Source organism: Eubalaena glacialis, chromosome 12 (genome assembly GCF_028564815.1).
Source record: "Eubalaena glacialis isolate mEubGla1 chromosome 12, mEubGla1.1.hap2.+ XY, whole genome shotgun sequence".
NCBI lineage: Eukaryota > Metazoa > Chordata > Mammalia > Artiodactyla > Balaenidae > Eubalaena > Eubalaena glacialis.
Genome location: NC_083727.1, coordinates 50,198,301 through 50,221,363, shown reverse-complemented (window position 1 = coordinate 50,221,363; position 23,063 = coordinate 50,198,301). Strand labels below are relative to the sequence as shown.

General features: G+C 39.9%; 1 protein-coding gene and 1 pseudogene across 1 annotated transcript in view; one reads left to right on the top strand and one right to left on the bottom strand.

The window, feature by feature from the left end:
• Positions 1-620: 620 nt before the first annotated feature.
• METTL24 (methyltransferase like 24) overlaps positions 621-23,063 on the bottom strand; it is a 109,280-nt gene continuing 86,837 nt past the window's right edge. Inside the window, exon 5 of the mRNA XM_061207440.1 lies at positions 621-1,474. Coding sequence (XP_061063423.1) covers positions 1,160-1,474 — 315 coding nt within the window. The 3' untranslated portion in view covers positions 621-1,159. The remainder of the gene's footprint in view (positions 1,475-23,063) is intronic.
• The window catches only part of LOC133102627 (small ribosomal subunit protein eS8-like), a 39,837-nt pseudogene continuing 23,564 nt past the window's right edge, over positions 6,791-23,063 (top strand).

Here is a 23,063-nt window from a genome sequence, read left to right as displayed (position 1 = left end):
CTCTTGGGATATAAAAAAATACCAGAAGATGTACTTAATTTATAATAAGGTAATAATTTGATTTATTTTTATACTATTTAATTAATTTATTTGAAATAGGATTTTTGAAAATCATTTGTAGGCGTAAATGTCTAATCCTGTAAATAGAAATGATAGAGATTGTTTGAACTACTGAGAACATGCATTATCTGCTTAATTAAAAAACATATACAAAAAGGATTGGTATTACCAACACACACTGTATCTGTCCCAGGAAAGAGACAGACTCTGGCCCTCAGGCCACAGGCTTACAATGAATGCCAACTGGCAGCAAGGAAAAACTTAATCTTGGAGATAATATTAAAAAAAAAAAAAAAAAAGATTTGATACCATAGGCAAGTTGGAGGTTGAGAAATCAGGTTTGAAGACACCCAAGTTCTGCTTTGTGTTTAGTTTCATAGGAACAGAGGGGATTTAAGGCTGAGCATGAAAAGAATCCTGAGTTGAATAACTTGATACTCTAGTCTTTTTAACTCAGTTACAGAATTTGGTGTGTCTGAGTTCCCAGAAACCAGAATCAGTGGTTCTTATAAAGTCACAGCATGGCCTCAGCAAAAACTGAGGAGGAATAATTGAAATCTACAAGGCTGTAAAGAATGTTATTGACACAGTGAACAAGAAAATCCTCGGAAGAGGTGAGTTAACATCAAATGAAAGGCCCTATTTTAAACAGCAGACTACACATTTAAGGATCTCCTCAACCCAGTAAAAACAGAAATGTGATATAATTTCTTTTCCATGGTGGTAAATTCATGGATTACAGATACATAATTAATTTTAGGGAAAACTGAGATAAGTGTGGGATTATCTTCCAAGCTGAAATGAAGGAGGACAAGCATCCCCACTCTGTCAGAGGCAGACAGGCAAAGAGCCTGGGTTTGGGCAGATGGAGGTTGACTGCTGTGGCACTCCTGTGTCCATCCCCTCAACAAGTGTTAACTGTTCCCCCACCACGTGCGAGATGCCAGGCTACATGTACTACAAAGGCAATTAACACAATCCCTGCCTCAAGCAGGTCACAGGCTAGTGGGAGACTGGACAAGTAAACCGGAATAACTAGAATCATGGACATGATCCATGCTGCAAATATTTCCTTGAGCTCTTGATGAGCTCCTGCATCCTATTTCCATCTTGTATTCACCCAACTCAGAGTATAACAGCTACTCGCATTGAAAATATCTTTCTTCAGGAATAGCTGAGGTTTAGATAAATCTTTGTAACTGTGAAAAAGCCTGAAATCCTGTAGTTCTAACTCTTTGAGGAGGCTGTACCAGAACCGCACAACACTGCTGTCACTGCCACTGACCTCAAACCCGGGCCAGTGAAGATGGATCTCAAAGACGAGCTGTCCAATTTGTTCAAGGACATCTTCCAGAATAAGATTTTCCAAAACTTTCCATTCTGCGCTTTCCAGATCTGCTTTGAGAACATCAATCTGTAACAAAATGATGAAATGAGATTAGCAGAGTCAATAAACATTGTTAAAAATACCACTGATATCAGGAGCATCACTGTGTAGCTACCTCCCAAGAAAGCAGAATTTTTCAAATTTTAGAGTTAGAAGTCTTTTTCAAATGGTCACTTATGACATGAATTTCTAACCTCACGCCACACCAAATGTTAATGTACAAATAATGAAATACCAGTCAGAAATCATGATGGACCCTCCTACTCTCCACCCAGTGGGAATGGATGTCCAAGAAGGAGATGCTGGAGCATGTATATCACAAAGCACCATGCCCACAGCCTCTCCCCAGCAACCTATATGCTGCTCAGAGGAACCCAGCCATGTCCTGGCAGAATGGTGGCCTGCAGGGAGGGACTGACAAAGGGCCACTGCCTACAGGAACCATCTCAAAAAACCTTACCCCCCACCAACTTCATCAGGATTGGAAGCCAGGGAAAGAGTTCTCAGGTATCTGAATTCTGGACTTGAAAAAAAAATTAACATTATTCCATGATTTCTTTAAAAAGTATATACCAGTACAGTGTTCTAAAAAAATTTCTAATAAAACCATTCTCTGTTCATTTAATGAATACAAGTTCACATTCCAGGTGAAATGGAACATAGGAAGAAGAGTAGGATGGGAGAGATTTTGCAATTAATCAAGCTATGAGAAGCAGCTCCTTTCTGCTGACTTTGCACAAAATCCGTTAGAATAGCAGAATACCAAATACTTCCAGAAAGCAATGAAAGCTAATTACTTAAGGAGTGTTTCTTTGCTCCTGGCACTATGCTAAGTGCTTCACCTCGCAATATTCATTTACTCCTCTCAACAATTCTACAAGGGTGTATCCTTATTTAAAGCTGAGAAAACCAGACTCAGAGATTAATCCATCCTCAGTCACACAACTTGAGAGACAGTGGTGAACTCTGAACTGAGTCTGTCTACATGGCCCATGTTCTTAACCACAACATGATGTTGAATTCCCATAAACCACAAGAGGAAAAATGGTAACTCAGAGTTCCTAAAAGGCTTTGGTTTGGAAAATAAGGTGCTATTTGAGAGGGAGTAAGGGTCAGTGAGTACAAGTATTGTTATCAGCATCGCCATTTTACACTGGAAAGCAGAGCACCTTCCAGCTTAAAGAATCACTTTCCACATACATTATCTCAGCAAAACAGCCCTACAGGTAAGCAAGGATTTGGTAAAAATGACTTTTCTGCTGCCAAGAAATGGAGGGGGAAGTTAAAGGGGATAATTTGACCACACAGAGGAAGGCTGGCATATTCAGGCACAAACTGCAATAATCAACATGCAGGGAATCACTGCAATAGAGCAAAGCCTATAGTTCCAAGAGGTGACAGCAAAACCCTAAACAGCTCTTCAGGAAGCTGCTAACTCAAGTCACCAAAATCCTACCCATGAAAGTGAAGTATCTTTGACTTTTCAGAAGGATGAATAAGAACCAAGGCCAATCCTGCCCCAGCCTCTCCTTTCTCTCAGTGCACGTCTATTTGACAAGCTTCTCATCTGCAGCTGAGACATGAGGCTCTCAGTGAATGGTAAAATACCTTGCATCATTGCAGAGTTGACTGGAGGAGATGCATAGAATTCAGATATAATTGATCCAAGAAAATGGTCTTTGCCCGGCATACTGAGACCCTGCAGGAGAGGCTTTCACTCACTTGCCTTGGATAGTACCTCCTGGTCCACCAGGGAAAGAGTGATAGTAACAACCCCAAGAATATCAGGAGACCTTAGAAAAGGCTAGATATCCATAAACCAGCTTTTTTGTTGTTGTTGTTGTTCAATGGTTCCAAAATCAAAGGGAAAAGTTTAAAAAAACAAAAACAACTTTCTTTTCTAAAAGGAAGCTAGCAAAGGCAGGTTCCATGTGAACATAAACAAGGCTGAAATAATTCTCGTGAATTGGACACGATAGAGTTAATTCACTCTTTTTTTATCTCTGCTGCCCTGGCGCATCCTTGGCTTTGTTTAATCTTCAAAGTTTTTAGCAGAATATTCCTGAATTAGGGTAATTAGGCTGCCAAAAGAAATACTAAATCAAAACTTCACAGAATTTTTTAACTTATACAGAAAATATCCAAAACTCAGAATCAACATTTGTTGTGTCAGTTCACATAGTCAAGAATATCTTAGGTTTCTTACAGGTTTATTTTTTACCATGGCTTTCTGTGAGTTTGGATATATTGAATGTGATCAATAAATCAAAGTATTAGAGGGGCAGAGTAAACTTAATCAGCCTAAAATTGGCCTAAAAATTATATTGGTGAAGTGTAGAGGAATATACTTAACATATTTTTTCAATCATATTTTAAAAATAAGCTATCAATCAGAAGTTATGAGCAACTGGACTAGAGCCCGTGAGCCACAACTACTGAGCCTGCATGCCACAACTAATGAAGCCCGCACACCTAGAGCCCATGCTCCCCAACAAGAGAAGCCAGCACAGTGAGAAGCCTGCGCACCGCAACGAAGACCCAACACAGCCAAAAATAAATAAATAAATAAATAAATTTATAAAAAAGAAGTTATGCGCAACTGGAAAAAAACAAATTAGGCTAAGTCATAGCAAATATATGCTTTCTTTAGAAATTCAATTTTCATTTACAAAATGCTATTCTAACTAAAGAGCAAAAAGTATTTCAAACATGACCACACTCCCCCGCCCCCTTTTGAATCCAGTGACTGAAAATTCTCCACTTCAATCAGAATTATAAAGGTTGATCTAAATCATGCAGCCCAGGGATAGTAGAGCACTGAGGAAGACATAGCTCTTTCCTATTTTCCAGCCTTAGCGCACAGACAGCCAAATGCGGTGAATAAAACACGGTTTTCTCTTCCAGTGTGCTTTTTCTATTTCTTGCATTTCAGAATGTTCTATTACCACAACTATTTTGCAAGTGTAATTTCTATTATTACTGTGTAATGCACCCAATATTATTGTTATTATAAGATGCTAAACATCTCTGAATAAGGTATGCCACTTTTAAGATTCTAATATCAGCTTTCAACAATTATGGCACTAAAAATCATGCAAATTATTATATCGGAATAATCAAGTGCCAATCCTAATACAGTTAGGTTAAATCAGGTTTCTTGAGAAAAACAACTAAATGTTAGCTCTCTGTAAACTCTGGAATAACTGAGGACATATTCTCAAAGGAAGTAGATGAAGCAACCTATTTGGTATAAATTCAGAGGCATTAAAGTAGTCCTCCCATCAAAGTTATCTCCTTTTCTTTGTGCCTGAAATATATAATAAATCACCTTTTACAGAACTTTTTGAGGAAATGAGAATTTTAATTTTAACTGGATTAAGATGTGAGGCCATCTGGCAGCTTCCTCTTCATGGGCACAGTTTATCCTGTGTTCATCCACCCAGAACTGCAGAGATGAGAGGAAAGGAGGGTAAGGTGCACTGGCATGGGTATTAGTTTGCTAGGACTGCTGTAACAAAGTACCACAGATTGTGTGGTTTCAAAAATAGAAATGTGTTGTCTCATATTTCTGGAGGCTAGATGTCCAAAGTCAAGGTGTCCAACACTGTTGGTTCCTCTGAGAGCTATGAAGGATACTCTGTTTCATGCCTCTCTCCTAGCTCCTGGCGGTTTGCTGGCAATCTTTAGCATTCCTTGGTTTCTTCATCTCTCTGATCTATGTCTTCACCTTTGCACCATGTTATTCCTGTGTATGCGTCCAAATTTCCCCTCTTTATAAGAACACCAATCATATTGGATTAGGGACCCACCCTACATCATTATGACCTCATTTAAACTAATTACATCTGGCTTGACTCTGACTCTATTTCCAGTTATGATCACATTCTGAGGAACCAGGGGTTGTGACTTCAACATACGCCTTTTGGGAGGACACAACAGTGTTTGAAGTAACTACTGCTATAGAGCTTTGGCAAGTATGTGTCAGGAGCCAGTTTTCTGGGGCCAGTGCCTAGGGAAAGTGTCCTGTACCAGAGATCCAAGGGCAAGCAACTATCTGAGGGAATTATGGATGTTGTCCTGCTGGTCCCTACATCAGCCAACACTGACAGCTCCAATCTTGCTAAGTGTCAAACCCAAGGCAGATCAACAAGCCTCCAAAGCCAATTAAAACCATCATCATGAAACCCCTTTGCTTCATTCCCCGGGTCTTTCTTGGCCACACAACCAGGTCCAGCCGGGGCGGCTCCTGTTTGGCACCCTCCTGTTCCCCAGCCCATCCCTCTCCCTCCTCTGGAACTCCTTCAGGCAGTCAGTGTCCTCATGCCTACAGCTCCCCACCTGAGCCTCTTCCCCTTCGAGGGGGTTCTCCAGCAGGATAGGAAGATTTTGTCACATGCCTGCTAACTTTCAAGAGGGCAAAAGTGGAAGCTGCAACACCAGCATCATTCCTGCTGCATTCTATTGGCCAAAGCAAACCACGAGGCTAGCCCAAATTCAAGGGGAGATGAAACAGATGCCACTCTTGAGGGGAGGAGTGGCATACACAGAAAGGAGGAGATAGTCATTGTTCACAGCCATGTCTGCAGATAATTGACCCCAATGATTGAAAACAATATTATTTTATATACAAATCCATGAATGAACTACAGTATTACCATAGACATGAGCCTTAAATGGACACAAGCAACACTCCAGGAAAAATGAATAATAAAGCCTTTATTCATCAGAATATTATTAAAGAAGGGACATTAGGGAATTCCCTGGCAGTCCAGTGGTTAGGACTCTGTGCTTTCACTGCCGAGGGCCCGGGTTCAATCCCTGGTTGGGGAACTAAGATCTCATAAGCTTCGCGGTGCAGCCAAAAAAAAAAAAAAAACGAAGGGACATTAATTAAAACATGGTATTTTCTGTTAGATCTGACTTTCCTTGGAAGTTGACAGAGAACCTGGGATATCCAATGGATTAAAGATGACTAATAAGGAAAATTCTGAAAAGAACAAGTAAATATGTATAAGTCCTAGATATATTAGTCTACTAGGGCTCCTATAACAAAATACCACAGACTGAGTGACTTAACAACAGAAATTTTTTAAGTCAAACAGAACTGTTTTCTCACAGCTCTGGAGGCTGGAAGTCCAAGATCAAAGTGTCAATAGGTTTGGTTTCTCCTAAGGTCTCTCTTCGTGGCTTGCTGAAGGCTGCTTCCTCACTGTGCTCACATGGCCTTTCCTCTGTATGAGCACTCCTGGTATCCCTTCCTCTTCTTATAAGGACACCAGTACTATTGGATCAGGGCCCACTCTTACAACTTCATTTAACCTTAATTACCTCCTTAAAGGCTCTATGACCAAACACAATCATATTGAGGGTAAGTGCTTCAATTTGTGAATTTGGGGGGGGACACAATTCAGTCCATAACAGATATAAAACAGGTATTTTTGCTGTACTTTATTTAGAGGCAACCAGTATCTCTGCACAAAGAGTTTTAAAATACATCCCTGTTACTGCTATGGCAGCCCGGTTGCTGGAGAGGGCCAGCCGTTCTTCCTGCATAACTAATGGCTACTCCAGTTCTGGGTAGTAAAAATGTGAGCCATCTAATCAATTGAAGGTGAGTCATAGACACTGTGGCAGATTTTATTTTCCAAAGATGGTCTCACCATTAACGCCCATCTCACATGCTTTTCTACAATATGGCCTTGACCCTCCTCCCATCAAGAGATGAAGTTGATGTCTCCTCCCCAGGGATAGCTTCTTGGGGTGCAACCTACACAGTCACACCAGGCCCTGCACTTAAAAGGGCTCAACACTTGGTTTAATGCTCTGTTGTCACTGACTTGAATTTCTTAATACGTTTTGAACAAAAGACCCTACACTTTCACTTTGTACTCAGCCCCACAAATTCTGTATCCTGTCCTGTGATCCTCCCCTTGAATCTTGATGGGCTTGTGACTAGGGACTACTAAAGTCTGGTAGAAGTGACTCTAGGTGACATTCAAGCACAGGCCATAAAGGTGATGCAGCTTCTCCTTTGTTCACTGGTACTCTTTCTCTTGAAAACTTTAGCCACCATGCAAGGTGTCCAAGTGCCCTGAGGCCACCATGCTATGAGTCCAAACTAGCCCTTGCAGAGAAACCACACGAAGAGACTCATCAATATGAAGAGAGTGATGCCTGACTGACCCCAGTTGCTCCAGCCAGCATCTGACTGCAACCCGATAAGAGATCCTGAGCCAGAACTGCCCAGAAAAGCCCTTCCCAAACACTGACCCCCAGAAACTGGGAGAGATAATAAAATGATCAATTGCTGTTGTTTTAAGAAACTTAAGTTTTGAGGGTGACTCATTATGTGACAGGAAATAACTAGAACAGAGACCAAGTGCTGTTTATGCAAGTCTTCTTTTGAAACATCACAAGTTACTTGTACAGTGTCAATACTATATTTTCCAAAGCTGTGACTTCTAGAAATTAATGTATATTTAACCAAAGATATTTTCTTATTAAAAAACCAGTACATGGTCATTATTTAAAAATTAAAGCTGCAGATAAGCAAAAAGAAAAACAATTAAGATACACATCATCTAGAGTTTAAAAACAATTAACTTGAACACCTGGTATATTTCTTGTTAAACATTTTTCTTTGCCTTAAACACACACACCCCCCCCCACACAGATTACAGCCTACATGGGCATAATTCAAATACACATGTTGTTTATAAAGTTAGAATTACACTGCTTTCAAATTTGCTTTTTAATGTAACAGGCCATGAATATTTTTCCAGGCCAATAAATTTTCATCTAAAATGTTCTCTCAAACAGCATCCTTGGGAGCTTTCATAAGAATGTGATGGAGGTGAGTAAGGCCCCTGCAGGCGTGAGGGAGATGTGGAGGAGGCCCCAGACCTTCTGCCTGGATTCAACAGGAGCAGCTCCCCTTTTCCCTCTTTTACACGCTTGGAATCCCTTGCAAATTTTTGCTTAAGAAAGAGCTTTCCTGCCTAAGAAAAAAAGAATTTGGAAGCCTCCATCTATAACTTGTTTTTTTAACAATTTTTATATTGGTTTAATTTACTTAACCAAATCCCCCTTCTGATGGTCATTTAGGTTCTTTCCAACTGGATGATGTTACAAACTGACGTGTTCAACCAACTTGCAGCTAAATATTTAAGTGTGTTTGATTCCTTCCTTAGAAGAAGAACACTCCCAGAAGTAGAGTAGCAGGTTCAAAGCACAGGCACAGTTTACACCTTTAATAATTCTACTAACCAGTAACCCCTTCCTGTCCCTGCTCTTGAGAAACTGAGGACAAACCAAGTTGCCCTAAGGTGGGAAGCACGGGCAGGCAGACCACAAAAGGCTCCTCCACTGTTATCAGCCCAGTCTACACTTGTTTTCTTACCCTGAAGCCACATGACACTCTGGAGCATTCCTAAACAGACCTATACTTTTATGTCCCAGTGATTCTCCAGATAAGACAAAAACCTGCATGCCATTTAAAGAAAGAGAAAACAAGACAAATCAATTTTAACTAAGTACATGTTAAACTGTTTTTATATAACTTTTTATTTAAAACATTTTAATAAAAAAATGCTTTATCTATTGTTCTATATTAAATCTTTAAAAGGAGATAGATTCTTTTTTCCACCCAGAAAATGTGTATTAAAGCTTCAAACTGGCTATTACCATCCCTCATAAAGCTAATTAATCATTATATTAGTCAAAATCTGTGGCTAAGAGCCAAAACTATTTAACACCAATAAAATGTCAATATTAACCATACAGCTTATCAATCGACTAACACAGAACAAGGGACTTCCCATTCATACCAGAATTGACCTGCAAACACAGCTGCTTGCCTCACTATGGGCGGTCTGGTTTTGAGGCCAGAATCAGATACTACGTATATGGCATTTACACATACATCTCACATTTTGTAAAAGATAGATTCCTGAAAAAGAGTGTGGAAATTGATTTTTGTAATTAGGCTCTATTTTTTAAATTATTATTTATTTGACCACTCATTGAATTATTTATAAATATTTTTAAATTAATTTCTCAGCAATTACTTACCACCCCAACAATACATACTGCATTCATTCTCCATATTCACCGTGGTTTAGGTCAATATTCAATCATAATTTTAAAATTATTTTATCAATACAACTTCTTCCTGGCTTTTAGTTTAATTATGAAAAGTTGTTATTTAATGATTGAAGCAAGGTAAATCCAGGCTTTTATATACTGTCTGCTTAAAGCAAGATATATCTGCACCTACAAAATTGAAAGCTGAACACATTAGAAAGAGGATCTTGTTTTTGTAGAAAAATACAAGAAATTTATCTTAAATGAACAAGAGGATTAAAAGTCTCCTTAAAAGCCTTAAACCTTAAACACACTAAATCAGGCCCAATTATCATTGTTGGCTGGCAGAAATGTAACATTACAGGATTTTTGCTACCACTACAGAAAGGGGGAGATAAGACTTGCCCTGCATAGTATGGGAAATATGAAGGGTCACTCTAAGCTAATGTAGGAGCAATTCTGAACTAATAATAAAAGAAAATGATTTGTATGTAGTAATCAGCTCACAGAAGTGACCTCTGCAAGGATCAACACTCTGTAAATGAATTTTAAAGGAATTAAGGGAAACATTTACAAACACTTTTTTTTTGCCAAATCTCTAGCCTATTCCAAAGGAGTTAACCTGAAGCTGCCGGGCAAGAACATTCTGGGCTGGGTGAGGTCATATAACACGTAGCCCCAGAAACCTAGGTCAGAGACAGGAAATGGGTGAGCTGGTGACAAGTCAAGAAGTCAGCAGGGCTACTGGTGACATGCAACAGCAAGGAACCAAGCAGTGCAAATTTAGGCAGGACTGAGGTGGCAGCAAGGGACCTGGCCCAGGGCAGAGTCAGGCAGCACCAAGGACAGCACCAGGCAACTGCTTTAATTTCCATCAGCACAAAAAGTTCTATTGGACAGTGCTGCTCAGAGTATCACATGCATCAGAATCAGCTGGAGGGCTTGTGAACACACAGGTTCTGATTCAGTGGATCTGGAGTGGGGCCTGAGTATTTACATTTTTACCAGGAGCCCAGCTGATGGTGATGTTACTGGTCCAAAGATGACACTTTGAGAACCACTGGACCACACATCGGACTTGGCCGATGACACTGGGTGAGCTTTTCATGGTGTGTTTGCAAAGAACTCGGCCTCAGCACAGGCTGGGTTCTCCCCTTTCTCATAAGCAGATGCAGAAAGTATCTACGCACTGGTAGGGACTTCCCTGGTGGTCCAGTGGTAAAGAATCCGTCTTCCAATGCAGGGGACATGGGTTCAATCCCTGGCTGGGGAACTAAGATCCCACATGCCGCGGGGCAACTAAGCCCACATGCCACAACTACTGAGCTTGTGCGCCTCAACAAGAGAGTCCACATGCTGCAAACTACAGAGCCCATGCACTCTGGACCCTGCACACCACAACTATAGAGCACACACGCCCTGGAGCCCGCATGCCACAACTAGAGAGAAGCCAGCACGTCACAACGAAGAGCCCGCACCACAACGAAAGATCCCACACGCCTCAAGGAAGACCCCGAGTGCTGCAACTAAGACCCCATGCAGCCAAAAAAAAAAAAAAAAAAGGGAGAGAGAAAGAAAGTATCTACACACTGGTCATCTTTGGCTTGGGAAGGTATATGGTGGGTTTCCAACACCAGATGTTTTCTTAACTAGGATACAGTTAGGTCAGGGTTTCCTAAACACATCACCAAGGTGTTGATAAGGCTTGTACTCCTTGACTGTGTACAGAAAAATTATTTCCATGAACACTTTTCTAAGAAAATTCTAGTCCCTGGGACCTTGGCTCTGGGACCAATTGCCTTATCACATGGGTCTAGGGCAGGTTGTTTAGCCTCTCCTACCACAAGGCTTTCTTGAGGTCAAAGGAGAAATGCACATAACTCACAGAAATGCATGGCACCTAACAGAGAGTACGTGCTCTGTTTGTGGTAGCTGTTATTATTTTCACGAATTCTCAGCGTGGTCCATAACCCCTTCATTGCCCCTGCCTCAGTTAAGATTATCTTGTTTAAGCTAATATCAAAATGTGCCTTCTCTGCACCATAGCAGCTATGCCTGGGGAGATGACTCAGGGCAAGAATTAAAATTTGGTACAGGAAATACACAGAGGTATTTCAAACATGATAGTAAAAAACCATCTCTATATAGCACATTGGCAGGTGAAACTGAAAACAGTTTCTTCAATGGCACTTCCATCTGACAAGAGACAAAAGAGGTATAATCCCTATGCCCTAGACTGGACTATAAGCTCCATGAAGGCATTAACTTATTTATTTTTAAATCCACAGCTTCTAGCCCACTGCCAGGGACAATCAAATATAGTTGATAGGTAGATAGATGGATGAATGGACAAGTGAATAGATGGACAGGTGGATGGATAGGAGAATGGAGAGATGGTTAAATGGACCTCCCAGGATCCAGGTTCTGGAAGATTAGAGCCAGTAGAGATATGTGAATATCTGGGCCACTTCCTCATTTTCTAGACAAGGAAAACTGAGGCCTAAGAGGCTAAATGATTTGTCTAAGATCACAAATTAATTAATCAGTGGCAGATACTCTACATCTCAAACATCACTCTCTGCTCTGAGTCTTAGATACACATACACATACATACACACACACACATCCATTAACATTTATCACGCATTAATACAGCTTTGAGACGAGTCTACAACTCTAAGCTTTATTTTCCTTGAGACTTAAGGACTAGCGAAGTGTTTTATTTAATGACTGCTACAATATTTGAGAAAGAAGCATGATTCCTTTCTTCTCTCAATATCCCTCTCTGCCAAGAATCACTTTGCACCAGAAGTGCCCAGAAAAGCACAATCTGGCATTTTCTAAATTTACTTCTGATCAATATCAGCTCACCACTAAGAACATTAATACAAATTCAGATCCTATAAAATGCTTTTCTCTTAGTAGAGAAAAATAGCAACACATACTATTGTTTAGTTTAAACGGAAATGTAGCATGGCAGAGGTATCACTTGCACACATATCCATTCCTTCTTCTTTCTCAATAACAAAACCCTGATTTCTAGCTGATCACATTGCTGCCCAGATAAGAGACTATATTTCCTAGTCTCTCTTATGGCTGTGTGGCCATGTGGCTAAAATCTGACCAATGATATAAAAGTAAAATTGTCATGTGGGATTTCCAGTAAGTTCCCTTAAAGGAAAAGGCTGTACTTAGTGCTTCCTCCATCCCTTTGTCTGGAGTGAGAATGTGATGGCTGGAGCTGCAGCAGCAATACTGGACCACGAGGAGAAAGATTACACCCTAAGAAGAAAGACGAGCTGGATGAAGCTCAGATCCCTGATGACTATGGAGTCTCTATACAAGACTTGTACTACATACCTCTAGACTTCTCTTATGTGAGAGGAAGAAAATTTTCCTACTGTTTAAGCCACTATAATTTTTTTTCACATGTAAGTCAACCTAATTTTAAATACATTCAACATATTCTAGTATTCTTAGCTGCTAATAAAGAGTGGTGTCCCTGTTGAAAAATTTATTTAGAATTGAAGTCTTCTGTGAAGAAGTAGTTAGTGGCAGTGAAACAGACCAGGAATCCATGCCTGCTGGAAATTAACTTATTCAGCACTTCCTGAATTGGTAAGCAACTTTCTAATTCTGGAATTACTACTCTTCCTCTAGATTCCCTACATATTTCCTTCTGGCTTCCTCCTCCTTTGCTTCAAAACCATGGCAATTCCTCTCCTTCCAGAATTCTCATGACCACCACATTGCACTCTCCCTTCCTCTCTTAGCGCAGAAATTTACAATGCATTAATAAAATGGATCTGCAAAATCACACCTGGTCAGTTCTTTTAGCCTGAAAAATCTAGGTTTGAGGCATCATGTTAATGAAGTTAGTACTATTCTTTATCTGTTCTATACATTTGAAATTCTAGTATATGCTTAAGAAGCCAGATACTGACTTATTATTTTGACCATTCAATGAAATCTACACATTTGTATATTTTTATGGAAAGCACAGATGCTTTCTCTTGAAGAATCAAAGCAAAATTCAGTCAGTCCTCAACTGGAGCAAGAAAATAAAGATATCTTTAGTCTTATAATGCTCCCATAATAACATTCACTTTAGGCAATTTTAAGTTGAATGTGTCAAGTCTTTCACCTGCAAAACATATGTAACTTATAATTGGGGTATATCCAGGTTTTGTGAAGCTTGAAGCTTATTTAATTTGAGGACCCTTTTTAAGAAAAAGAATACAAAATTACAAATACAGAATTAGGTAAAATCACTTCTGCTTATAATCAAGACATATGTACAAGTCCTAACTCAAGAGAAAAGAGGATTAAATGATAGCAAACTATAAACAGATGTATGGCTAAAAGCCAGAAAATAAGGGAAAAAATAAAAAGAGTTTTTTAAAAACCTACAAGAAAAAAATTCAAGCAGTACCAGTTTTGAACCTCCTGTTAAATTTATGTAGCAATTGCAATGAGGGGAGAAAAACTTTATACACAGAAATATCAGTGCCGACTATCACATGTGGAAATTATCAATAAAATACCCAAAGAAATCTGCTACATATTCAGATACAGATTGTATCTAAAGCCTCATCTTAGGGAAAATGTTAAGACAATGATGTAGAAATAACCACTCATTGGTTCTCACTGGATATTACTTAAAAGTCCCTAACATTTGCTCTAGATGCGCCATCCCTCAGAACATACCTCTTTATCTTATACCTACTGGTAATAAAAAAAAAAATTAATAGCCTACTTTAATCAAGCACTTGCTATATGCCCACTCAAGCAGCATGCTAAGCACTTTTCTTTCAATACCCCCAATTCATCTCCCAACAAACAAATGAGGTTAGTGTTTAATTATCTTCATGCTATAGATGGGCAAACTGAGGCCTAGGTAGGTGACACAACTTGTAAGAGGTGAAGCCAAAGCCAAACCCAAGCAGTTTCCATAGAAACCTGAGATTCAGAGAAGTTAATCAACCAACCCAGGTCACACAGATATTAAGTGGTAGAATCAGGAATCTAACTGGGTCTGACATCAAAACAGGCGTTCTTAACACCATATTTTTATACCCTCAGAATATAAAGGAAACCAAGCACAAAATACGATATTGTGGAGGGTTTCTGGATTTACAGTTCCCTTTGCAAAAATGACAGACAGGTGGAAAGCAAATATGGAGTGTTTATTAACCTAATACATCTTTGTTGATGCTCCTAGCATGTGCATGGCCCCCTTGCTGCCATTCTTGGGGGTAAAAGGTAGCAATTAGGCCTGGCTTTAGACAAAACACCCGCATTTTAGCAGTTGTAGCAATAGCTTATTTAATCATTGGAACTAGTGCCCTCTCCCCTTTGTTCCATGTACTTTTTCTAGAATAATAACATTGTCACTATATTCATTTCATAACTTTTGCATGACCAACAGGCATAACTTGGGGCTGAGACATTTTCTTTACCAAGTCATGTTTTATAAAGTTCCATACAAATTAATATAAATACATAATAATAAGAAAACCACCATTTGCATCTGTGGAGGCTGGAACAACAGACACAAGACTCGTGTCCCTTAGCTAAAGAGGGGTTTCCTCCCGCTAATTCATGCCCTCCACACCAAAAATGGATTATGTATTCCCTTTATTTCCTAATTTCAGATTCAGGTCCAACCAGAAAGGGCCAGGTCTATAGCCAACACCATGTCACGTGTTAAATTGTCCAAGAAAAAAAAATTATTTGAACCCTAGTATACCAAGAACAAATATATGACATTCCATCCACCTCAGGCCTCTCCATTCCCTAAAGGGCAATAATTTGGGATGCTGTTTGTTTGTTTCTGTTTATAAGACATGAATTTGTTAAAAATTGGGAAAGTACAAAAAGATATAGAGAAGAAGGAAAAAACTGTTCAAAATCCCAGTCCCAAGTGGAAATAACTATTAACATTTTGGTTATATTTCTTGCAGTATTTTATCTACCTTAGAAAATAATTGAGATCAAACAGTACACATAATTCTGAAATCTCTTTCTAATGGGGAGTTTTTGCTTTGCTTGTTTTTTCACGTTAAAAGGTCATCTGCTTAACACTCATGTACGGAGCCCTTTTTTTCAGGCAAAGAGCATTTCAACAGCTTGACTGGAACATTCTAGAGACATCTGAAAACAGCCCAAGCTTTTCTTAGACGTAATTCAGTAGGCTGTCCTGGGACTTTTTGCTCCATAGAAGTGAAGATGCGCCCTCACAATTTACCCTCCATAGAGTTACGTGACAAGATGAGAACCGACCTTCCTGAAAAATAAGAATTGTCATTGTATTTTCATACTAATATGAATTTGGTGAGAAACTTGTATTTTTTCATGTTTTACAACATCTACTGATTTACACCTGGCACTCTCTGAATTACACAAGCAGGAAAGATTGCAAATTCAAAAGAAAGGAAGCACATATGCAGAAGTGGAGGAGTCATTTAAACATTTATCAAGATAAAAGTGTGTAAGAGCCTCATTCGTTTGACAAGGAAGAGGTGAAAGAAGAGGATGTGAAGGAGGAGGAGGAGGGGGGAGAGGAGACTCAGCTTCATCCTCCAACTGCCATGTGCCTTGTAGAGGACTTCTGGTTGAGATTTCTCCTTTCTAACAGCCCTAAAACCTTTCTTATTCCTCAGTCTCACAGCAAGTAGAATGGCTGCCCAACAGTTAAGGTGAAAAGATGCCTTTACTACTTTGTTTGCTATGAATTGACATGTGGGACATTTGGCTGATGATCATCTGAAAATCACCCAAATCTATACACCTCTAACTGAATCAAAGAGATCAATACATATAATAGATTTTTTTAAGCCTGTGTGTTGGCCCAGAACAGAGAGAATGGAGGTAATCATGAAAGTTTTATGGGTTGTCAGCCAGGGACTTCATCATCTTGCTTGATTTCAGTGGTAGCTGTTTTTATCATTTTTAAATTGAGGTTCCCAGGATTCTCTATCCTCTTATTCATCTTCCTTTATTTTTTAAAAGAATTGCTGATGCCTGGGAGGTTTCAGCCATGAGGCAATGCAGTTTTATTGCAGCTAGAGGAGTTTTCCAAATGGCATCTTTTCAATAGAAACAAAAGGAAGGATGTCGTTTCCCTAACGTGCATACACCACTTGTGGAGCTTGGTGGCCAGTCCGTTGTTAACCTGTCACCATGAACACCTTCCCTAAAATGGATGTTCTATATTTCAGGGAGTGGGTGGTTTCAGGCAGACATATTTCAGGCACCAAGGTTAGCTCTGAATCATGTTAAGTAGAATGACAGCCTACTGGCTACTTCCCTGAAAAACGTAGTAATAACATGTAAACTTCTTGGAAAGCCAAAACTCTTACAAGACATTTTACTTAGCAAGTTTAAATTCTTTCAGTTACTAGTGATCCTCATACCAGTGTTTTCCATAAATGTCTAAATGGAGATAAATGTATTCTAATTGTCTTGTTTCTTATGAGAGGAGGAAAAGCAGTACCATCTTGGTTCTTCTGAAGTGAGTTGCCAAATTTAGTTGAGTTCCTTACTAACTGGATGTTTAACTAAAGAATTCATGCCAAAAACAGCTTTTCTTTTTTTAATTTTTTTTTCTTTAATTTATTTATTTATGGCTGTGTTGGGTCTTCGTTTCTGTGTGAGGGCTTTCTCTAGTCGCGGCAAGTGGGGGCCACTCTTCATTGCAGTGCACGGGCCTCTCACTATCGCGGCCTCTCTTGTTGCGGAGCACAGGCTCCAGACGCGCAGGCTCAGTAATTGTGGCTCACGGGCCCAGTTGCTCCGCGGCATGTGGGATCTTCCCAGACCAGGGCCCGAACCCGTGTCCCCTGCATTGGCAGGCAGATTCTCAACCACTGCGCCACCAGGGAAGCCCAAAACAGCTTCCTAATGTCTTTAGTTAAGAGCATACATCTTTAATTTGTTGTTTCAAAAAACTGAGCGTGGTGAACTGTATCAGATGCGAGCTTCTTGATCTATGTGCTAGAAATTGTCAACCAGATACACATTTGACATTGAAAAAAGAATTTACAGGGAAGGATTAAAAAGAGTCCATAGTTTATTGTAAAAAGTCTATATAGCCTATATATTTTTTGAAGTCAGTTCTCAGTTATCTATGGGGTAATTTCAAAACCCACATTCAAAAGCAGTTACACGTGTACACTTCATAGCTAAATATCAAATATTTATTTTCAGTTATATACAATTTGGATTAACCAGATCCCTGGAGGAAAATAATAAATTGTTGATAGTGCAAAACCAGCTTTCATTATTTGTGGGCAACGTGACTTATTTCTATTTTCTTCATAGACAAAAACTCAGTTCAAATTTGTTTATAGCAAGCCCCAGAGCAACTTTAAATGTTTTAGTAATGAATATTTCTTTTAAAATGAATTATTAGAGTTTTAAAATGTTTCATGCTGTAGCTTTAATTTTTTATTGCAGTAGGATTTGACTTTTTTTTCAAAAATAAATTTGTTTTATTAAAACGGTTGTAAAAATGCAACTGGGACAGAAATGTATAAAACAAAAAGTAAAAGTTCCTTATTCCTGCCCACATTCTAAATTTTGGTAGAGATTGATAGATGTGATAGCTATTGCTAAAATGCCAAGGCTGACTGATTTCACCTTCACCAACACTGGCTCTTATCAATCTTTTTAGTACTTGCTTGCCCAATATTTCTAATGAACTATGCCTTCTCTCAAGAGTTCACAGCCTTGAATTGTCCACCTTCCACAATGTTTCCAGAATTATCTACCTAATTTTAAACCTAATTACAGTAAGTCCCCTACACATGAACGAGTTCCATTCCAAGAGCACGTTTGTAAGTCCCATTTGTTTCTAAGTCCAACAAAGTTAGCCTAGGTACCCAACTAACACAATCAGCTATACAATACTGTACTGTAATAGGTTTATAATACCTTTCACATAAATAATATGTAAAAAAAAGACAAAAAATAAAGAAAACAATTTTAATCTTACAGTACAGTACCTTGAAAAGTACAGTAGTACAGTACCTTGAAAAGTACAGTAGTACAGTACAACAGCTGGCATACAGGGGCTGGCACTGAGTGAACAGGCAATAAGAGTTACTGACTGGAGGAGGGAGAGGAGGTGGGAGATGGTAGAGCTGAAGGATCGTTAGCAATAGAAGATGGAGGGCATGCTGCAATTTCACTCACGCCTGACGTTGATTGCACAGGTTCTGGTTCCTTGCTGGATTCAATTCTATCTACCCTCTTAATAAACTGATCCAGCGATGTCTGGGTAGTAGCTCTTTTCTTCTCATCATAGATGACATGGTAGCACTGGATTGCATTCTGAACGGCCGCTGCAACCTTCACGTACTGTTCTACGTTTGGGTCCTGTGCCTCAAAAACTAACAGAGCCTCCTCAAATAAAGAAAATCCCCTTGCCATTTCCTGTGTCATGAATCTCTTCAGTTCTTCAGTTCCTTCTTCTTCGTCCACTTTTGTTTCCATCGTTATTCCTTGGCACTTCTTAGCAGTACCAGCTACATTACCACTGCTTTTACGCTTGCTTCCGGACATCCTGGGCTTGAAATAAGGATACCGTACTACTGTACTCCATACGGTACTGTACAGTAAAGTACACATAAGCACAACCACTTGTAGAGGATGCACGCACGTGACAGTGTATGCCAGACATGTGAACTAACTTATGTGACTGGACATGCGAACACACGTTCGCATCTTTGAAAGCTCTCAACTTGAAGGTTCGTGTGTAGGGGCTACTGTATTTAAGTCCCCAGTTTCAGGGCCTCTGCTAGCTCCCTGTAGCTACAAAATGAAATCCAAACTCCTTTACGGGGCTCACTAGGGCCCTCACAGCCTGGACTTTAACCTTTTTTTGCCTCATGTCCTTTTTCTCTCCACAGATCACTTTTTGTGCAAGCCACGCTGAATTTTTTACCTTTTTGCAATTCATGATTCTCTTTCTCAAGTCTCCACCCCTGCACTTACTATTTCCCCTCACTCCTACCTCTGACAACCTCCCATTCCACTTCTAAGAGCCAGCTGAAGTATCATCTCTTCTGTGATATCTCCCTGACCCCCCAAACTAAAAGGAGCTATAAATCTCCTCTTCTGCTTCTCTTGCATTAGCACTTAGTACATTTCAGGATAATTTTTGCACAAATGTTTGTCTCCCCCTACAGACCATGATGTCTTTGAGGGAAAGGACCCTCATCATTGCTGCCCTTCATTGGTTGAGTTCCTGATTTACAGGAGAGCCTCAAAAAGTGTTTACTGAACACCTATAAAGTGTTCAACAGTATCCAGCAAAAGTAAAAAACAACAACAAAAATCCAGGCTCTCTTCTTTGTCTGTGGCATGGAATATGAAATATTTCAGAGTGCTTAGTACATAACAAGCATTAACAACGTATGGCTGCCCTGCACGAGGGAAGCATGCTAAGAAACTGCTGGTGGGCACTTCCACGGCCACAATCGAAATGACCAAGAAGGAAATCTATACCTAAGTATTTCTCCTTCCTGCCCTCCTTCTGCCTTCCTCTCTCACCTCCTGTGACTTCACACCCACGGCATTCACTCTCAGATGCCCTCTGGCTGGACAAAGCTCTTTACTACAGAATGTTCATCAAGCCAGACACAAAAATTTCCTACTTTTCCATCTCAGCCATCTTCCACTCCCTCAGCCAAATGTTATGAGACACCTACCCGAGAAACAAATGAGGTCATATGATTTAAGTAGCTGATGTCCAGGCAAGAATAAGCTCAATCTTCCAGAGAGAGATGGCTTTTTAAAAGATTAGCCAATTGGGACTTCGCTGGTGGTCCAGTAAAGAATCTGCCTTCCAATGCATGGGACACGGGTTCTATCCCTGGTTGGGGAACTAAGATCCCACATGCTGCGGGGCAACTAAGCCTTTGCACCACAACTACTGAGCCCGTGCGCCTCAACTAGAGAGCCCACACACTCTGGAACCCGTGCGCCACAACTAGAGAGAGAAAAACCCGCACGCCACAATTAGAGAGAAGCCCTCGTGCCACAACGAAGACCCCACGTGCCACAACTAAGACCTGACACAGCTAAAAAAATAAACAAAATAAATAAATATTAAAACAGAAAAAAAATAAAAGATTAGCTAATTAACTCAAATGAATCTAACCAGCAGAATGTACTTAAGAGAGATTTTTATTGGAAGGCATTCCTGAAGTCCCTTGGACTTTCTGGGTCTTTAGACCCCACCAGCCCCCAAGACGGAAGAGATGGTGTCAGCAACCAGACCCCGCATTTCTGAAAGGTTGCCCACATCAGGCACATCTGCAGGGATTTCTCAGTGTACCTTCTTCAGAGGGTCAGTGCTCAGGAGATCACAATCGCTCAGTGTATACACTTTTGGTCTGAGAGAAAGAAATCATTAAAAAACAAATAGAATTAAGGCAAGAGAGAAAGGAGGGAAAAGACTGAGAGAAGAGTGACAGATAAGAAAGGATGTCAATATTAGGAGAATCACATAGAAGATAAAAAGCCCAAATAGATGGCACTGGGCACTCACACAAAAAACCTACTGAAAACATCAGAAATGCACCCATCCCACCATTAAAATGCTTTTCCCCTAAAAAAGCTGAGTGTCCTATAACATATTAGCTAAAAAAAAGAAACAAAAACAAAAAGACATAAAAGATTGAGTGGATCAGAAAACCCCAGAGTACTTTTCTTCCTGAAATTATGAAAGCCTGCTGAATGGCTGGAAATGTCTCTGCTCTACCCTCACTTCTCATGATATTAGTTTCCATCCCCAATTTGATCTGATTTCCAGGGCGGCCATTTCTCTTACAGCCACACATGCTGAGATCAAAGGATGGAGAGGCTGTTATATTCAAGACTAATGTTATAGAGAGAAGAGTTGCAAAGGGCTCAAACTTCATTATATATATAAAAAAGTTTTCAAGGCATAAAAACCATTTTCAGGGGAAGTCAAAACCAAAAATAGTAGCAACTTTAAACTTCATTTCAGGAGCATGAGGGATGTTATACCCCTCCATGTGGTTGCCTAGGGAACAGGATGCATTTATTCTTTGCTATTCAATAATATCTTGTAAATTGCTACCCTATATTATACCTATGATTGTTAAATCTACTCTAAATGGAAAGGCCCCTCAAAAAGTGCACTTTAAGTTATAGTACAGGAATCTTCATCAGGAAAATGTCATATGAAGCGCAAGTTCCTTTAATATCTCTTCTTGTTCCAATACATTAACATTCTTCTACTGGGATAGGAGATTTTCTTATCCACAATATCTTATTCTTCATTTTGATTACTGAATGTGGAGTCTTCTTATATGTAAGTGAATTTGCCTCAATTAAACACACTTATCTGAGAATGCCAAAAAATATAAATAGGAATATTCTGGTTTGAACTAAAGCATGCAAAATTATTCTGACTTTCCCCTAAACATTAATGAAAGAATACCCTTGATAACAATGTGTAAGAAGCAAAAAGAATGATATTTGGTTTTCTGTACATGACAAATATTCTTCAGCTTTTGTCTGTTATAGGCCCAACCATGAGGGAGAAAAGTTTGAGTAACTGCCATGGGGAAGCTTATTGAAAGTGCCATCCATGACGTTAGCACATGTTTGTTTTATGTAAAAACCACACTGCTGGCCAAATCCCTGTCCCTCTACTTCCTGTAACTCTCTGAGCCCTAAGTAATTATTTCACTGAGTGTGCTGGGTTTTCATTTCTGGTTCCCTGTGTTGTTAAATGAACAAAGGGCATTCTGAGAGCAGACTCTCCAGTGGGTAGAATATTCCTTCTGTTTATGTCCCTTGCTCATGCTTTTTTTTTTTAAATTTATTTATTTATTTTTGGCTGCATTGGGTCATCGTTGCTGCCTGTGGGCTTTCTCTAGTTGCCGCGAGCGGGGGCTACTCTTTGTTGCAGTGCGTGGGCTTCTCACTGCAGTGGCTTCTCTTGTTGTGGAGCATGGGCTCTAGGCGCACAGGCTTTGGTAGTTGCAGCACACAGGCTCGGTAGTTGTGGCTCACGGGCTCTAGAGCTCAGGCTCAGTAGTTGCGGTGCACTGGCTTAGTTGCTCCGCGGCATGTGGGATCTTCTTGGACCAGGGCTTGAACCTGTGTCCCCTGCACTGGCAGGCGGATTCTCAACCACTGCGCCACCAGGAAAGCCCTTGGTCATGCTTTTGGCTTCTCCACACATTATCACTTTTTACAGGAAAACCAGATGAGGTTAAAGTTTAACTCTTTACTTTCCTCTTTGAAACAGCTTGTGTTAAAACCTAGATTAGGGAAGAAACTGAGACCAATGGCTAAAGAGGGGGGACTTTGTGATTTGGCAAGTTAAATTTTCTATGAAATTTTAAGATCCTGGCTGTCCTGTACCTAAAACAGAGACTTTGTACCTCAAACACATATCTTCCAGTACAACCATCTCTGAAATGATAGCCATCAGCTGAACAGCAAAATCTCAATTAACCAGAATCTAACCACAGGAGAAAAATTCCTACTTGTC